At 29.5% G+C, this 13070-nt stretch overlaps 1 protein-coding gene across 1 annotated transcript; it reads left to right on the forward strand.

Moving 5' to 3' along the window:
* The first annotated feature begins 3221 nt into the window (after positions 1-3221).
* On the forward strand, positions 3222-6571 carry LOC111369096. Its single transcript, XM_022990581.1, has 2 exons — positions 3222-3663; positions 6507-6571. Exons 1-2 carry the CDS (start codon positions 3222-3224, stop codon positions 6569-6571), a joined length of 507 nt encoding a protein of 168 aa, XP_022846349.1.
* The last annotated feature ends 6499 nt before the right edge of the window (positions 6572-13070 follow it).

The raw sequence follows: 13070 nt of genomic DNA on the forward strand, positions 1-13070 counted from the left end.
TATATATATCTAACTTATATTAAAAACGTGAATGAGATGGCACTGTAGACACAACAGTAAACCAATCCCATTTTACTGTTCACGCTCTTTTCCCTCTTTTTTTTTTGTTGTGAATAAAAAAAAATTCTTTGCTTCGACCATGATAACAACCATGCTAATTGTACCCCACCACCATACTCCTTATTTTTCTTTTTATTCTTTTTATTGATATTTTCATTCCTACTTTTTCGTGAAATCTCTTCTTGTTGGATCACATATTCTCACTTCATCTTTGATTCTCTCTTTTTTTCTTGGCTTTTAAGCTTGCTGTAGGTATGGAAAAACAACAACGTTGGATACCTACATGTACAGAGGTTGATTCTCTTCGATCCATATTTGATGGAGGAAATAAAAGTCCAAATAATGTAGAAATTCTACATATGGTCTCCACCTTATCCTTACACAATCATGTTATTTCTGAAAAGAAAATGTTGGTGATTGGTTTAAGAATAGACGAACTTGTGAAAGAAAGAGAAAACACACGTGCATTGAGAATCCTCAACTCAAAAATCTGATGCATAAAGTGCAATCTTGTTCTGCAGATCGACGTTTACGAACCTTCAGCTTAACAAGTTGTATTTAGTAGTGTTTATACTTCTTTGGGTGCTTGTATTTGTTTTGATTAGATTTTGTCAAAAAAAAATGAGGTGCCGAGAGTTCAACTTACTAATTTTTTTTGGCAGTTTGAACAAACTAATTTTGTAGTTGTTTTTTTATATAATAATTATGTTCAGTTTTTAGTTTAATCTGTTATTGTTATTGTCAGAGAAAATTTTTTGAATTCCGCACCGTGCGGAGTGTATACGGAGAGTGCGGAGAAAGAGTGATCTCTCTGCACAATTCGCAGAGATGAATTCATTTCTGCAAACTCTTCGAAGATATTTTTTTTTCTTTGGTAGTGTTTTTTTATATAATATAGTTTTTCAAATGCTTTTTTTTGTTATAATTTCCTGTTTTTTTCAAATTTCTTACTAATCAACATTTTCAATCAAGGAATAAGGGAATATGTGTGAGTACAGAAAAAATTGTTAAAGTAAATACTTATGTTTTGCCATCTTCTAATTCTCCTGTTACAAAAAATTAGACAAAAGCATATGATTTTGTTGTAATGGAAATGTTTTTAGTAAAAAAAGTTATTAGTATAGTTTTTTGTTCTTCCGCAGAGATGTGTTTTTAGTTTACTGTAGAAATTTTTAGTTTATTGTAGAAAAATTTTTCGAAGACTCTCCGTACTGTACGGAGACTGTGTGGAGAGTGCGGAGGAAGAGTGATCTCTCCACACACTTAGAAGAGATGAATTCATCACTACGAACTATTTGGATAATTTTTTTATTTTTTTTAGCGGTCTTTTTTTATATAATATAGTTTTCTCTATATATTTCGTTATAATTTCCTTATTTTTTTAATTCTCTTCCTTTCATGATGCTAATCAACATTTTGAATAAGGGAGAGTGTGAGTGTTGAATAAGGAAATACTTATGTTTTGCGCTACAAAAGTCTATAGCAGAGGATTTTGTCGTTATGATGGAAAGGTTTTTAGTATGATTTACTTCTACATCTTTATAAAAAAGTTGTTAGTGTTTGCCTTTGTATAGTTTTAGTTTATCATCTTGTTATGCTTTATTTGTTTTATTTGTTTACTAGCGAAAACTCCTCCTTTCGCAAAGAACAATTATCTATTTGACCTTTTGGAGTTTTTTTTTTTAAATAGCTCTTGTTTGGTCATTTTTTATATATAATTATGTTTATGTTTAGTTTATTTATATGGAATGCTTTTTTTCTTACAATTTCCTTTTTGTTTCGAATTTTTTCTTGTAGGTGATGCTAATCAACGTTTTGAATTAGGAGGAGGAGAATCAGGCGACGTGAACGTGAGTGTTGAATATGCAGAAAAAATTTGTAAATGAAGTATTCCTGATGAACCTTATGTTTTGCCATCTTTTAAAATTTGTGGTTATTGTGGTGCTACAAAATTCTATAAAGAAAGCAAAGGCTTTTGTTGTTGTGACGGAGAGATCAAATTACAGTTACATGATATACCTCCTGAAATGTATGATTTATTTACTTCCACATCTGAAGAGATTGTAGCTTTTAGAAAGGTTATTCGTAGTTTTAACAATCATTTTGTGTTTACTTCATTTGGTGTTAAGCATGACAAAAAATTGTGTAAGAATAATAAATGTATATATACTTTTAGAGTTCAATGACAAGTATATCATTTCATAAACTCGCTTGTGCCAAAGAATGAGAATTCAACTTATTTACAGTTATACTTCTATAATACTGAAAATGAAATTTGTAATAGACTGAATACTTTTAATAAGTTTTGTGAGTTTACTATAAGAAAGTTGATAGATGTTCTCAACAAAAATTCCTATTCAAAGTTTTTTCGATCATTAAGTGAAGTTAGTGATTTAGAATCATGTTGTATTTTACTAAAGTCTAATCCTGTTGTTGATCAAAGAGTATATAACTTGCCAATATCAGAACAAGTAGTTGTAGTTTGGGTTGACGATGACCCATCATCTACAAATACTAGAGATTGGGATTTATTAATTTATGAGCATTCAGGTAATGCATATAAAGTTCAATACTATTATGGTTGTTATGATCCTCTCTAATATCCGCTACTTTTTCCGTATGGAGAACCTGGATAGCATGAAGGTATTGAAAAGGTGAATATAAGTGTTTCACAAGCTAGGATTTGTCAGAATTTACTAGAAGTTAATCATGTCCATTCTGCAGGTCAATTATCGGAAGTAGAAGACTATGGTAAACGATTTTAGTAATTTCTATTTTTTAAACTATTTTATTTATGTAATTCATTGCATTTAGTGAATGAAGTTTTTGTTGATATAATTTTTTTCCTTCTTATAGTTTTGAAGGCAAAGAAAAAACGAATAACTGTATTATGTCGAGAATATTATTGTTACAAGCTTCAAATCAGGTGTGTAAATAATTGTATTCTTTCACATGCTGACAGACTTTTACAGTAATATGTTGTGGATATGTACGTGAAAATTGAAATAACAAGATTAGAGTACTTTCGTAATAAACAAAAGATTATAAGAGCCGAATTATATTGGGGAATTGTGGTTAGTGTACAAAATGGTGAGAATAGAGGTTATAAAATTGGTAAATCATTAGTGTTGCCTTCTGGTTTTATTGGAAGTCCTAGGAACATGACTAAAAGATATATGGATGCAATGTCTTTAGTTCAGAGATATGACAAACCAGATGTGTTTTTGACAATGACATGTAATCCAAATTGGCCTGAAATAAAATGTGAATTGAAACATAGTGATGAAATACAGAATAGGCCAGATTTATTAGTACGGATATTTCGTGCCAAGTTTGAGGAATTGAAGACAGATTTGGTTAAGAGAAAGTTGTTGGGTCCTATTGCTGCATATGTTTATGTTATTGAATTTCAGAAAAGAGGATTACCTCACGCTCATTTTCTCCTTATGTTTAAACGAAATTCTAAGATCCGAAACTCTATACAAGTCGATGAAATTGTCTCATCAGAAATACCAGACAAGAAAAATTACCCTTACCTACGTGTTACTGTTGTAAAACATATGATGCATGGTCCTTGTGAGAATTTGAATCCTAAGAATGTTTGTATGGAAAAGAATTTTGTGTGTAAAAATAAATATCCGAGAGATTACGTTGAAAATACTTCTTTGGGTAATGATTCCTACCCACTTTACGAGCGTCGCAATGATGGTGTAAGTGTTAAAATAAGATGGTGTATGTTGGATAATATATGGGTTGTATCGTATAATCCTTACATTTTAGCTAAATATGATTGTCACATTAATGTGGAGGTGTGTTCTTCTGTTAAAGATGTTAAATATCTATACAAACACGTATATAAGGAACATGATCGTATTTATTTTACTTTAAATAAAGAAACAAACGAAGAATTCATTGATGAGATTTCAAACTACCAAACAGTTAGATGGATATCTCCACCTGAAACTATGTAGAGGATATTTAGTTTTGATTTATTAGATAAATCTCCTACAGTAATCTCTTTACAGTTACATACTAAAGATGCTCAAATGGTTACATACAAGGAGACAAATGATTTATCAAAGGTTATAAATAAAGATTTTGTTCACTGAACAATGTTAACAAAATTTTTTACAATCAATATTTCAAATGAAAAGGCAAAAACTCTACTGTATAAAGATTTTTCAACCTATTTCGTATGTGATACATCCATGCGAATTTGGACTCCTAGAAAAAGTAAAAATGTTATTGGTAGAATAGTCAGTGCTAATCCATGTGAAGGTGAAAGATATTTTTTATGAGTTTTGCTAAATCATATTAGAGGGCCAAAATTTTTTGAAGATTTAAAAATAGTCAATGGTATTGTTTTATCTACCTATTGTGAAGCAGCACTTTCTCATGGTCTCCTTAGTGGAGATAACTATTATGAGATGTGTTTATCTGAGGTAGTTGCTTACTAAATGCCTATATCACTGCGAGACTATTTCCCAATCTATTGAGTTTATTTTGCCCTACAAATTGAAGAAATTTATGGGATCAATTTAAGAATTTCATGATAGAAAATTATTTACATAAATGTTTCACACAACAAAGTGCTGAAATGAAAGCTTTACACTGTATAAACTCTTTCTTAGAAGGTGTTGGTAAGAATATAATTGATTTTTGTTTGGTAGATTTTGATTTAACTATGAATGATGATGATATCTTTGAAACCATAATTGCCAAAGAAACAACTAATATTAATTTTCAATCACACATACATTATAGTGAGAGTTTAAATAAAGAACAACAAAATGCCTATGATATTATTTTAGATTGTGTTTTAAATGATAAGAATTGAATGTTTTTTTATTGATGGTCTTGGAGGCACTGGAAAAACATATTTGTATAAGGCATTATTTTTTTGTGTACGATCTCGAAATCTTATCGCACTAGCAACGGCATCATCAGGTGTGGCTGCATCTCTATTACCAGTTGGTAGAACGGGACCTTCAAGATTCATAATTTCACTTGAAGTAAGTTGTGATATGCGCTATTCGGTGAGTAAACAGTCTGCGCTTGGTAAACTTTTAGCATTGTCTAGGCTAATAATCTGGAATTAAACACCAATGGTTCATAAATATGCTTTTGAGGCTTTAGATAAAATGTGAGAGACATTACTGAATGTTAATTACCATTTGGTGAAAAAGTCATTGGGTATGGAGGAGATTTTCGACAAGTTTTACTAGTAGTACAAAGAGGAACAAAAGATGATATAATGAAGGCAAAGTTTAGTTTTTTCGCATTTATGGCCTTCTTTTACACAACTAGCATTAACCGAAAATATGAGAGCTAAATTAGATCCTTCATTTTGTGAATATTCGCTGAAATTTGGGAATGGAATAGAGAAAACACATTCATGCCAAATGATTACACTTCCTGAAGATATTACCATCCATTTCGAAGATGAATTTAAATCATTGAATGAATTAATTGACATTGTGTTTCCCAATTTCCAGACATATGAAAACAACCTACATATTATGATGAATAGTATTATTTTAACCCCAAAAAATGAATATGTAGATTTAATAAACAATATGTTGCTTAAAGAAATTCCGGGAGAGAAAATTACATATTTTAGTTTTGATAAAGTGATTGATAAAAATGAAGGTTTTATTGCTGAAAATTTTTTGAATAGTCTAACTCCAAACGGTATACCTCCACATAAACTCATATTGAAAAAAAATTGTCCAGTTATGTTGCTGAGAAATATCAATCCTGCAGAAGATTTATGCAATGAAATTAGATTTATTTGTCGTGACTTTAAGCAGAATGTTATCTTGGCTGAAATTGGAATAGGAGAATATCGTGGAAAGCAAGTATTTTTACCTAGAATTTCATTTATTCCTCTTGAAGGCGATAAACAGTCTGTACCATTTAAAAAAACTCAATTTCCAATTCGTTCATGTTTTGCAATGACCATTAACAAATCTCAAGGTCAAACTCTAGATTTTGTTGGCTTATATCTTCCAGAACCTGTATTTTCCCATGGTCAATTGTATGTCGCATTGTCCTGAGTCAAAACAAGAGAAAATATAAAAGTTCGTATTAAACCTTTTGTCAAAAACAAAATCACATAATTGTTGTACAAAAAATGTTGTCTATCATGAAATCTTGAATTAGTTCACAGTAAATATTAAATTTTCAGGTATATGCTTAATTGTTTGTTATAATTCTTTATTGATTATATTTGTTTTTACAAACACAAAATTAATAACAAATCTAAACTTATGACTTCTGATTGTCATGATGAAATATTGATTTAGCAAAATTTTATCTTTGCAAAAAGGATTTCTGAAGTTATTCTTTCCAGAAATATATTTTCTGAATATAAATATTGATTACACATAACTTTTTTCACTGTATTACTTTTTTGTTTACTAATCATCATTTGTTATTCATATTAGGCTGTGTAGCTGTCAAATATTGCGTGATGGTTAGTACGAATACAATTGGTGAAGTTGATATTTAGAAGTTTAGATAGAAATGACAAAACCGTTTGTGGAAACCACTTCTGTAAGTTAAAATAACTTAATCATTTTACCATTCCATAATTATATTCCTATGTAAATATATTCCTATGGTAAGTGATATTATTACAAAACACAGACTGATTCTACTTGAAAACATCTTCTTGAAAGTGAATCTATGTATATATGTGTGTTGATGTAACCATATATGTATTAATATATAATATATAAGAGAATGTTATGTTTTAGTTAAAAAGACTGTAGTATTTTTTAATTGTAAAGAAGGGAAAAAGTGTAATTTAAAATCTGTATGCAATTGTTTAAGATAATTACTGAAAAAGTGAAATGGATAAACATAAATATTAAACATTACTGGTGTACAAAGTTTCACAGACGAGTTAGAGTTCTATTGTTGTGATTTTTTTTTTGTAAACCATGAACATTGGAGATTCGTTATTTAATAATTCAATTACACATGTATCTCCAATTTCTAGCTCCTTCTCTGTCAAAAAATTGGCCCAGCCTACAGTAAGTCGACGTATCACACTATTTGGTCTTGAATTTGCAGTGATATCCCAGTTGTGATGTAAAGAATCATGAAGGTGAACATTCCGCACATATCTCGGTAGATGGTGTCTTGGAAACCTTCCTGGTATAGACTTCAGAAAAATATGGATGATGTTAAGATTAAAATAATCTGAAAAAGGTAAATATAGAATGATATATTAAAGACAGCCTACAATTTCTCGATGGTTGTTCTGATTTAGCGTTAGTGTTACTTCGAATGCAGGATTATCTAGATGTAAAGCCTCATCTTCGTCAACATCAGAACCATATGTAATCTCTGATCTAGAATGATCAAATATCCTCATATTGAACGTTGAATTTCTATCATATTCAAATACTACAACAAAACCATCCTGTAAGTTATGATGGTCAAAAAATTGCTCCCATCCATTAGTCAAATATATTTCTCCATCAATTGTTTGTAATTGTATTGTTACAATTATACCATCATACGAAGTTAATCGTACTTTATCACCTAATTCTTGTCTCCAACAATTGACAAAAGCTGTAGGAAGCATCTACAATATATGAAAAAAATATAGGCAGTAGATAAAACATTCATACAAATATGAAATGAAAGAAGATATTATATTTTATATAACTTACCAAATGAATGTTATGATTAGTGAAACGTCGATAATTTTGAAGAAGTTATGTGGTACATCCATTTTTGTGTTGCTGAACTGCAGTATGTATGATTTTTAACACAATTAAAGATTGAAAATTATGTATCATTTAAAACTAAGAATTTATTTTGAAACATTTGTAGTAAAAGAATCAAAAAAAAAAAAAAATACTACATTAAACCTGATTTTTTTAGGAAAGCTTGATAGGTAAAGATAAAGATATATGTAAATTGGTTAAGTATAAAGAAGTGGTATAAGAAACTATTTAAACTAAACAATACTTGTCATTTTTGTCCTTTTTTGAGAAAAGATTTGACAACAATTTCACGGGTAGGAATATTGAAATAGACAAAATAAGAAATGGACAAAGTAGTTCAGACCCCGAGATTATTTTTTAGATACTGCGAGATTTGGTTAAAAATGAATTTTATACTAAGATGTAAACTGTTGAAATAAAATAAAAAATGACTAATAAGATTAAAAAGAAATAAAAGTATAATTTTATGTAATTAACAAAAGAATAGTTTAGTTATACAATAAAACTATCCAATTGGTTTCATACAATTAATAATTAATAATTTAAAGTGCCAAAAAAAATAACACGCAGATATGCTGCCAGTGTGCGGAGTAACTTTACCACTTTTGGTTAAGTGCGGACAACTTTGCTATGATTAAGCAAAAAAATGGCTAACATATTAATCAAATTATTTGATTAATCAATAAAATAATTACTAAACAATTAAAAATTAATAATTTAGTAAATAAAAATTTAAATAAAAAAAAGGAAGAAAATACTCCGCAAAGTAAAATGCGGAGTACTTGTTGGAGTTGCTTCGCACTATGCGGAGCAATCTGCACAGTGGACAAATTTTAGACAAAACGACTTATTTTTCACATACTGCTAGATTTGGTTAAAATGAATTTTATCACGAAGATGTAAAGTGTTGAAATAAAAAAAATGACTAATGAGATTAAGAAGAAATAAAAGTATAATTTTACGTAATTAACAAAAGAATAGTTTACTTATACAATAAAATTGTCCAATTGAATTTTTATGGTCTAATATGATAATTGATTGTTTGTTTACTGACAGAGTAAACAATTAATAATTAATAATGTAATTTGCCAAAAAAAGCAACATGCATATGCTTCACACAATGCGGAGTATTATCTAGAATGCTCCACATGAACAACTTTGATTAAGATGAAAAGAATTGGCTAATATATTAATCAAATTATTTGATTAATCAGTAAAACAATTATTAAACAATTCAAAATTAATAATTTAGTAAATAAAAATTTAAATCAAAACAAAAGGGGGAAAAATGGGCAAAATACTCTGCACAGTGTGGAGTACTTGTTGGAGTTGCTATGCACTGTGCGGAGCATATGCTCCTCAGACTTTGTCTTCAATTTATATAAAAAAATTATAATTTAAAATAAAAAAAAAAAGAGTAAGTTCCGAGTGCAGGGAGTCCAAATTGGTGCATGGAGTCCCCACACAGTCGTGCAGGATCCCCGCGCCAATTTTGTGTGGGGACAGTGCGGGGGTCCCCACACAAAATGGTGTGGGGAGTCCCCGCACAAATTGCTCGGAGAAGTTCTCCGCACTGAACGGAGTTTTTTTTTTTTTTTTTTTTTTTTGATTTTTTTTTTTTTTCGGAAACAAATTCTAAGAATTATTGTAAAAAAAAATATTTTATTATTTACTAAATTATTATTTATTATTAATTGTTTATGTCATGCGCCATACCTCTATATTTTACATGCATACATGGTAAACTAATATATTCAAATGTACTTATAAATTTTAGACTAATCCATTCCAAATACATTATACTCTAGAATGTACTTATATATAACTTGTCATACTCTAGAAGATACTTTTATATAACTTACCATACTTTACCGATTTTATCTTTTTTTTTTTTTTTTACTTTAAACCATTTCATTTCTCTTGCACGAGAGTGATTTTTTTTCCTTTTAGTGCTCCAAATAGTGCGGAGCAATTTCGGCAACTTTTGCAAAGCAAATTTTTTTCCCTTTTCTTTTGAAAATTTTTCCCCTTTTTTTATTCATAATTATTTTTTACTAAATAATTAATTATTATTGATTGTTTACTATTGTGACTTGCTTGTCATACTTTCACCATACTACCTTCTCCATACTGGTACACATATCTTTTTTCTATCTCATACCTTACAGATTTTATCGTATGGAACTAATCCATTGCTTTACACATTTCATCATACAGAGACTAATCCATTTCTATACATTATATTCTGCAATGTACTTTTATATAATATACTTGATAATAAAAATTCAGCTTAATCAATCAACTGATTTACTTAGCCATACTTCACTGATTTTATCTCTTTTTTAAAAAAAAATTGACAAATTATACTATATCTATTTAAACCATTTCATTTCCTTCTAAGATTACCATCCTCCCCTCCTCTGTTGTACTCTAACTACATTTGACATATTATTTATTTTAGATTAGATAAAATGGAAGAAGAATGTAAACTCATACCAGAAATTGTCTCAAACAACGAGAAGTGGAAAGTCAAAGTCATTGTTATCAAAAAAAAATCACTAAAACCTTCTAAACAAGGCAATGGAAGATATCAACATCTGGTATTGATGGATACTCAGGTAACTCTTCTTGTTGTTAATTATAAGAGATGGCTTCAACTTCAAAACTAAAACTATTAAGACTTCTCATTCATATATAATCAGATAACTAAGAAATTTCTCATCATTTTTCAATTTCATTTTCCAGGGAAATACTATCCAAGGTACCTTATATGATTCCAATATCAGTGCTTTTGAGGATCAACTTGTTTTGGGGAAAACATATGCCATTTCAAAAGTTTATGTGAAGAATAACACGGGAAACTACAAATATTCGATAGGATCTTATCACTGGATTATATCTGGATAAACTCGTCTTGTTGAACTAAATGAAGATAATCTGGAATTTGTTTTTTCAACATATCAGCTGATAGCTTTTCATGAAGCAGAAGAGTATATGGATACAGATGCTGATATAAGTAAGAAATACATATTTTTTGTTATTCATCATGTTATCTTGAATTATTCAATTATTTATTAGTTAGTGTATTTAAAAAAATAAGTAGAGAGATTTTAAAATTTATACTTTCAAATATACTCACGGTTGCAATTGATATGATGCCTAAACGAATGATTCACTCAAAAGATGGCAACCAAACATGGGTACAGGATGTATTGCTCCTAGACAAAAATTTCAAAACAATGATGCTTACACTTTAGAATTCCTTTGTTGATAGAGAATGTGTAGTAATAGCGGAGAATATAGAGAAAAACCAGTCATCTTTACAACACGTCTCAGAGTTACGTCTTTCTTTGGTATGTGTTATGTGTTTAGTTGTTGGTATGTTTTACCTTACATTAGCATATAATACAACATATATATGTATTAGTTTGCACATGTACGCAGGTTTGAAATTGTCCACAAAAGTCCATAGTACTTTCTTCATAAATACACCTTTCAGGGAAGTAAAAGAGATGACGGAATGGTATGTAGAATAAATTGATTTTATTTTATTATTCTTTTTTCATATTCCCTCGTCACTAGGGATAATTTCTTGAGGTTATTTCACCTCATTTACTACGTTTACTAGGGTCAAAGAAAATTCAATCAAAATAGATGATTTGATATTGAAAAAACCATACATGGAAAGAAGCCTCACAAATCTTTCTCCACCTATGCGAAGTAAATTCACTCCTATTCAGAATCTTCAAGGACGTTTCTTAGCGGTAATGGTATTTACGACAAGTTTTATATATATACATATAAAAAAATGTACATACGTATTCCTTATTTCAGTTTTGAAACCCTCTATGTTTTGACACAGAGGAAGTTTTATTGGGTAAATGGCACAACAGTTACAGACAAAATTGATAACAAATCTTGGTACATGGCTTGCAACAACTGTTATAAACGATCAAATGCTGAATTTGGAAAAAGTTATCTCTGTATTTTTTGCAAGAATCCAAACTCTAAAACTATTTCTCGGTATATTTTACTTTTATATATATATATACAGATGTCACAAGCTCGCTTAATGCAAGTGCAATTGGTGAAACAGCGGAGAAGCTCTTATTTACAAGTGCACAATCTTTGATGGAATAAACCGATTCTGTAAGAATTTAATGTAACTTCAACATTTTGCAGCCTAAAACATGTTGCTCGAGCAATATTAATTGATGAATCAACATTAACATACAGGATTCACAAAAAGCATACTTTGAAGATGTCATCAAGAAAATGCAAAATACTCGACGAGCATTCTACCTAAAAGCAATCCAAACTGAGTCTAATTCATCAAGTTATAGATTTGACATTATCTCTGTCACAGATCTAGAAGATCTAGACTAGACAAGCCCAAGAGGAAAAAACCAAGCAAATATTGATGTTAAATCAAGCGAGAAAGATATCTTTATACACTCTTTAGATTCTGAAGAGAATTTGTCACCGCCAGCCAAGAGAGCCCTTTTCAAATCATCAGATGAAGGGAGTGTTCCATCTGATGAAAGCAGCAGTTTGGATGTGTCTTGCACAGATCTTTTGGTTCCAAAACAAAAGATAAATTAAAAAAACTATGATTGAAGTGTTTATTTTGCTATTTCTGATTGGTATTAGTCTTGGCTTCTCTTTTTCTGATTAGTAATCTTGTTTCGAAAGTGTCAAGCATGTTGTTGTTGACAAATGATATCTGTAAACTGATACTTACATCATTTTATATGGTTGGATAGCAAGTAATTTGGGTAATGAAAACTGTCAACAATATTAATCAAGACATTTGTATTTTGTCGAATTAGTCTTCACTTTTGTTTTCTTAATCAGTATAATTTTATTTGAAAATTGCCAAGCACATTCTTGTTAACAAATGATGTATGTAGGCTAACACTTACATCATATATGCTTAAACTGTATTGTATGATTGGATAGCAAAATATGTAATTTCACAAATGTGAACGGCTTATAAAGCATTTTTATTTTCTGTCTTTCATTTACTTTCGATTAGTCTTGAATTCCAAAAAAATTCAAATACTAAGGTATGAAATTTCCAATTTTCCTAGCAACAAGAATAAGAGTTTAATCGACTAAATATATGTCTACACCCACAAAATACTAATCAAAGAACAGAATTCCTCACCATATAATTATATTCATATTATTCTTTCTTTTTATATTATACCAATATATATGTATATGAATTAGAAAACAAGAATGAAAAATAATTTCAAATTGATAAAAAAC

Source organism: Olea europaea, chromosome 20, assembly GCF_002742605.1.
Source record: "Olea europaea var. sylvestris chromosome 20, O_europaea_v1, whole genome shotgun sequence".
NCBI lineage: Eukaryota > Viridiplantae > Streptophyta > Magnoliopsida > Lamiales > Oleaceae > Olea > Olea europaea.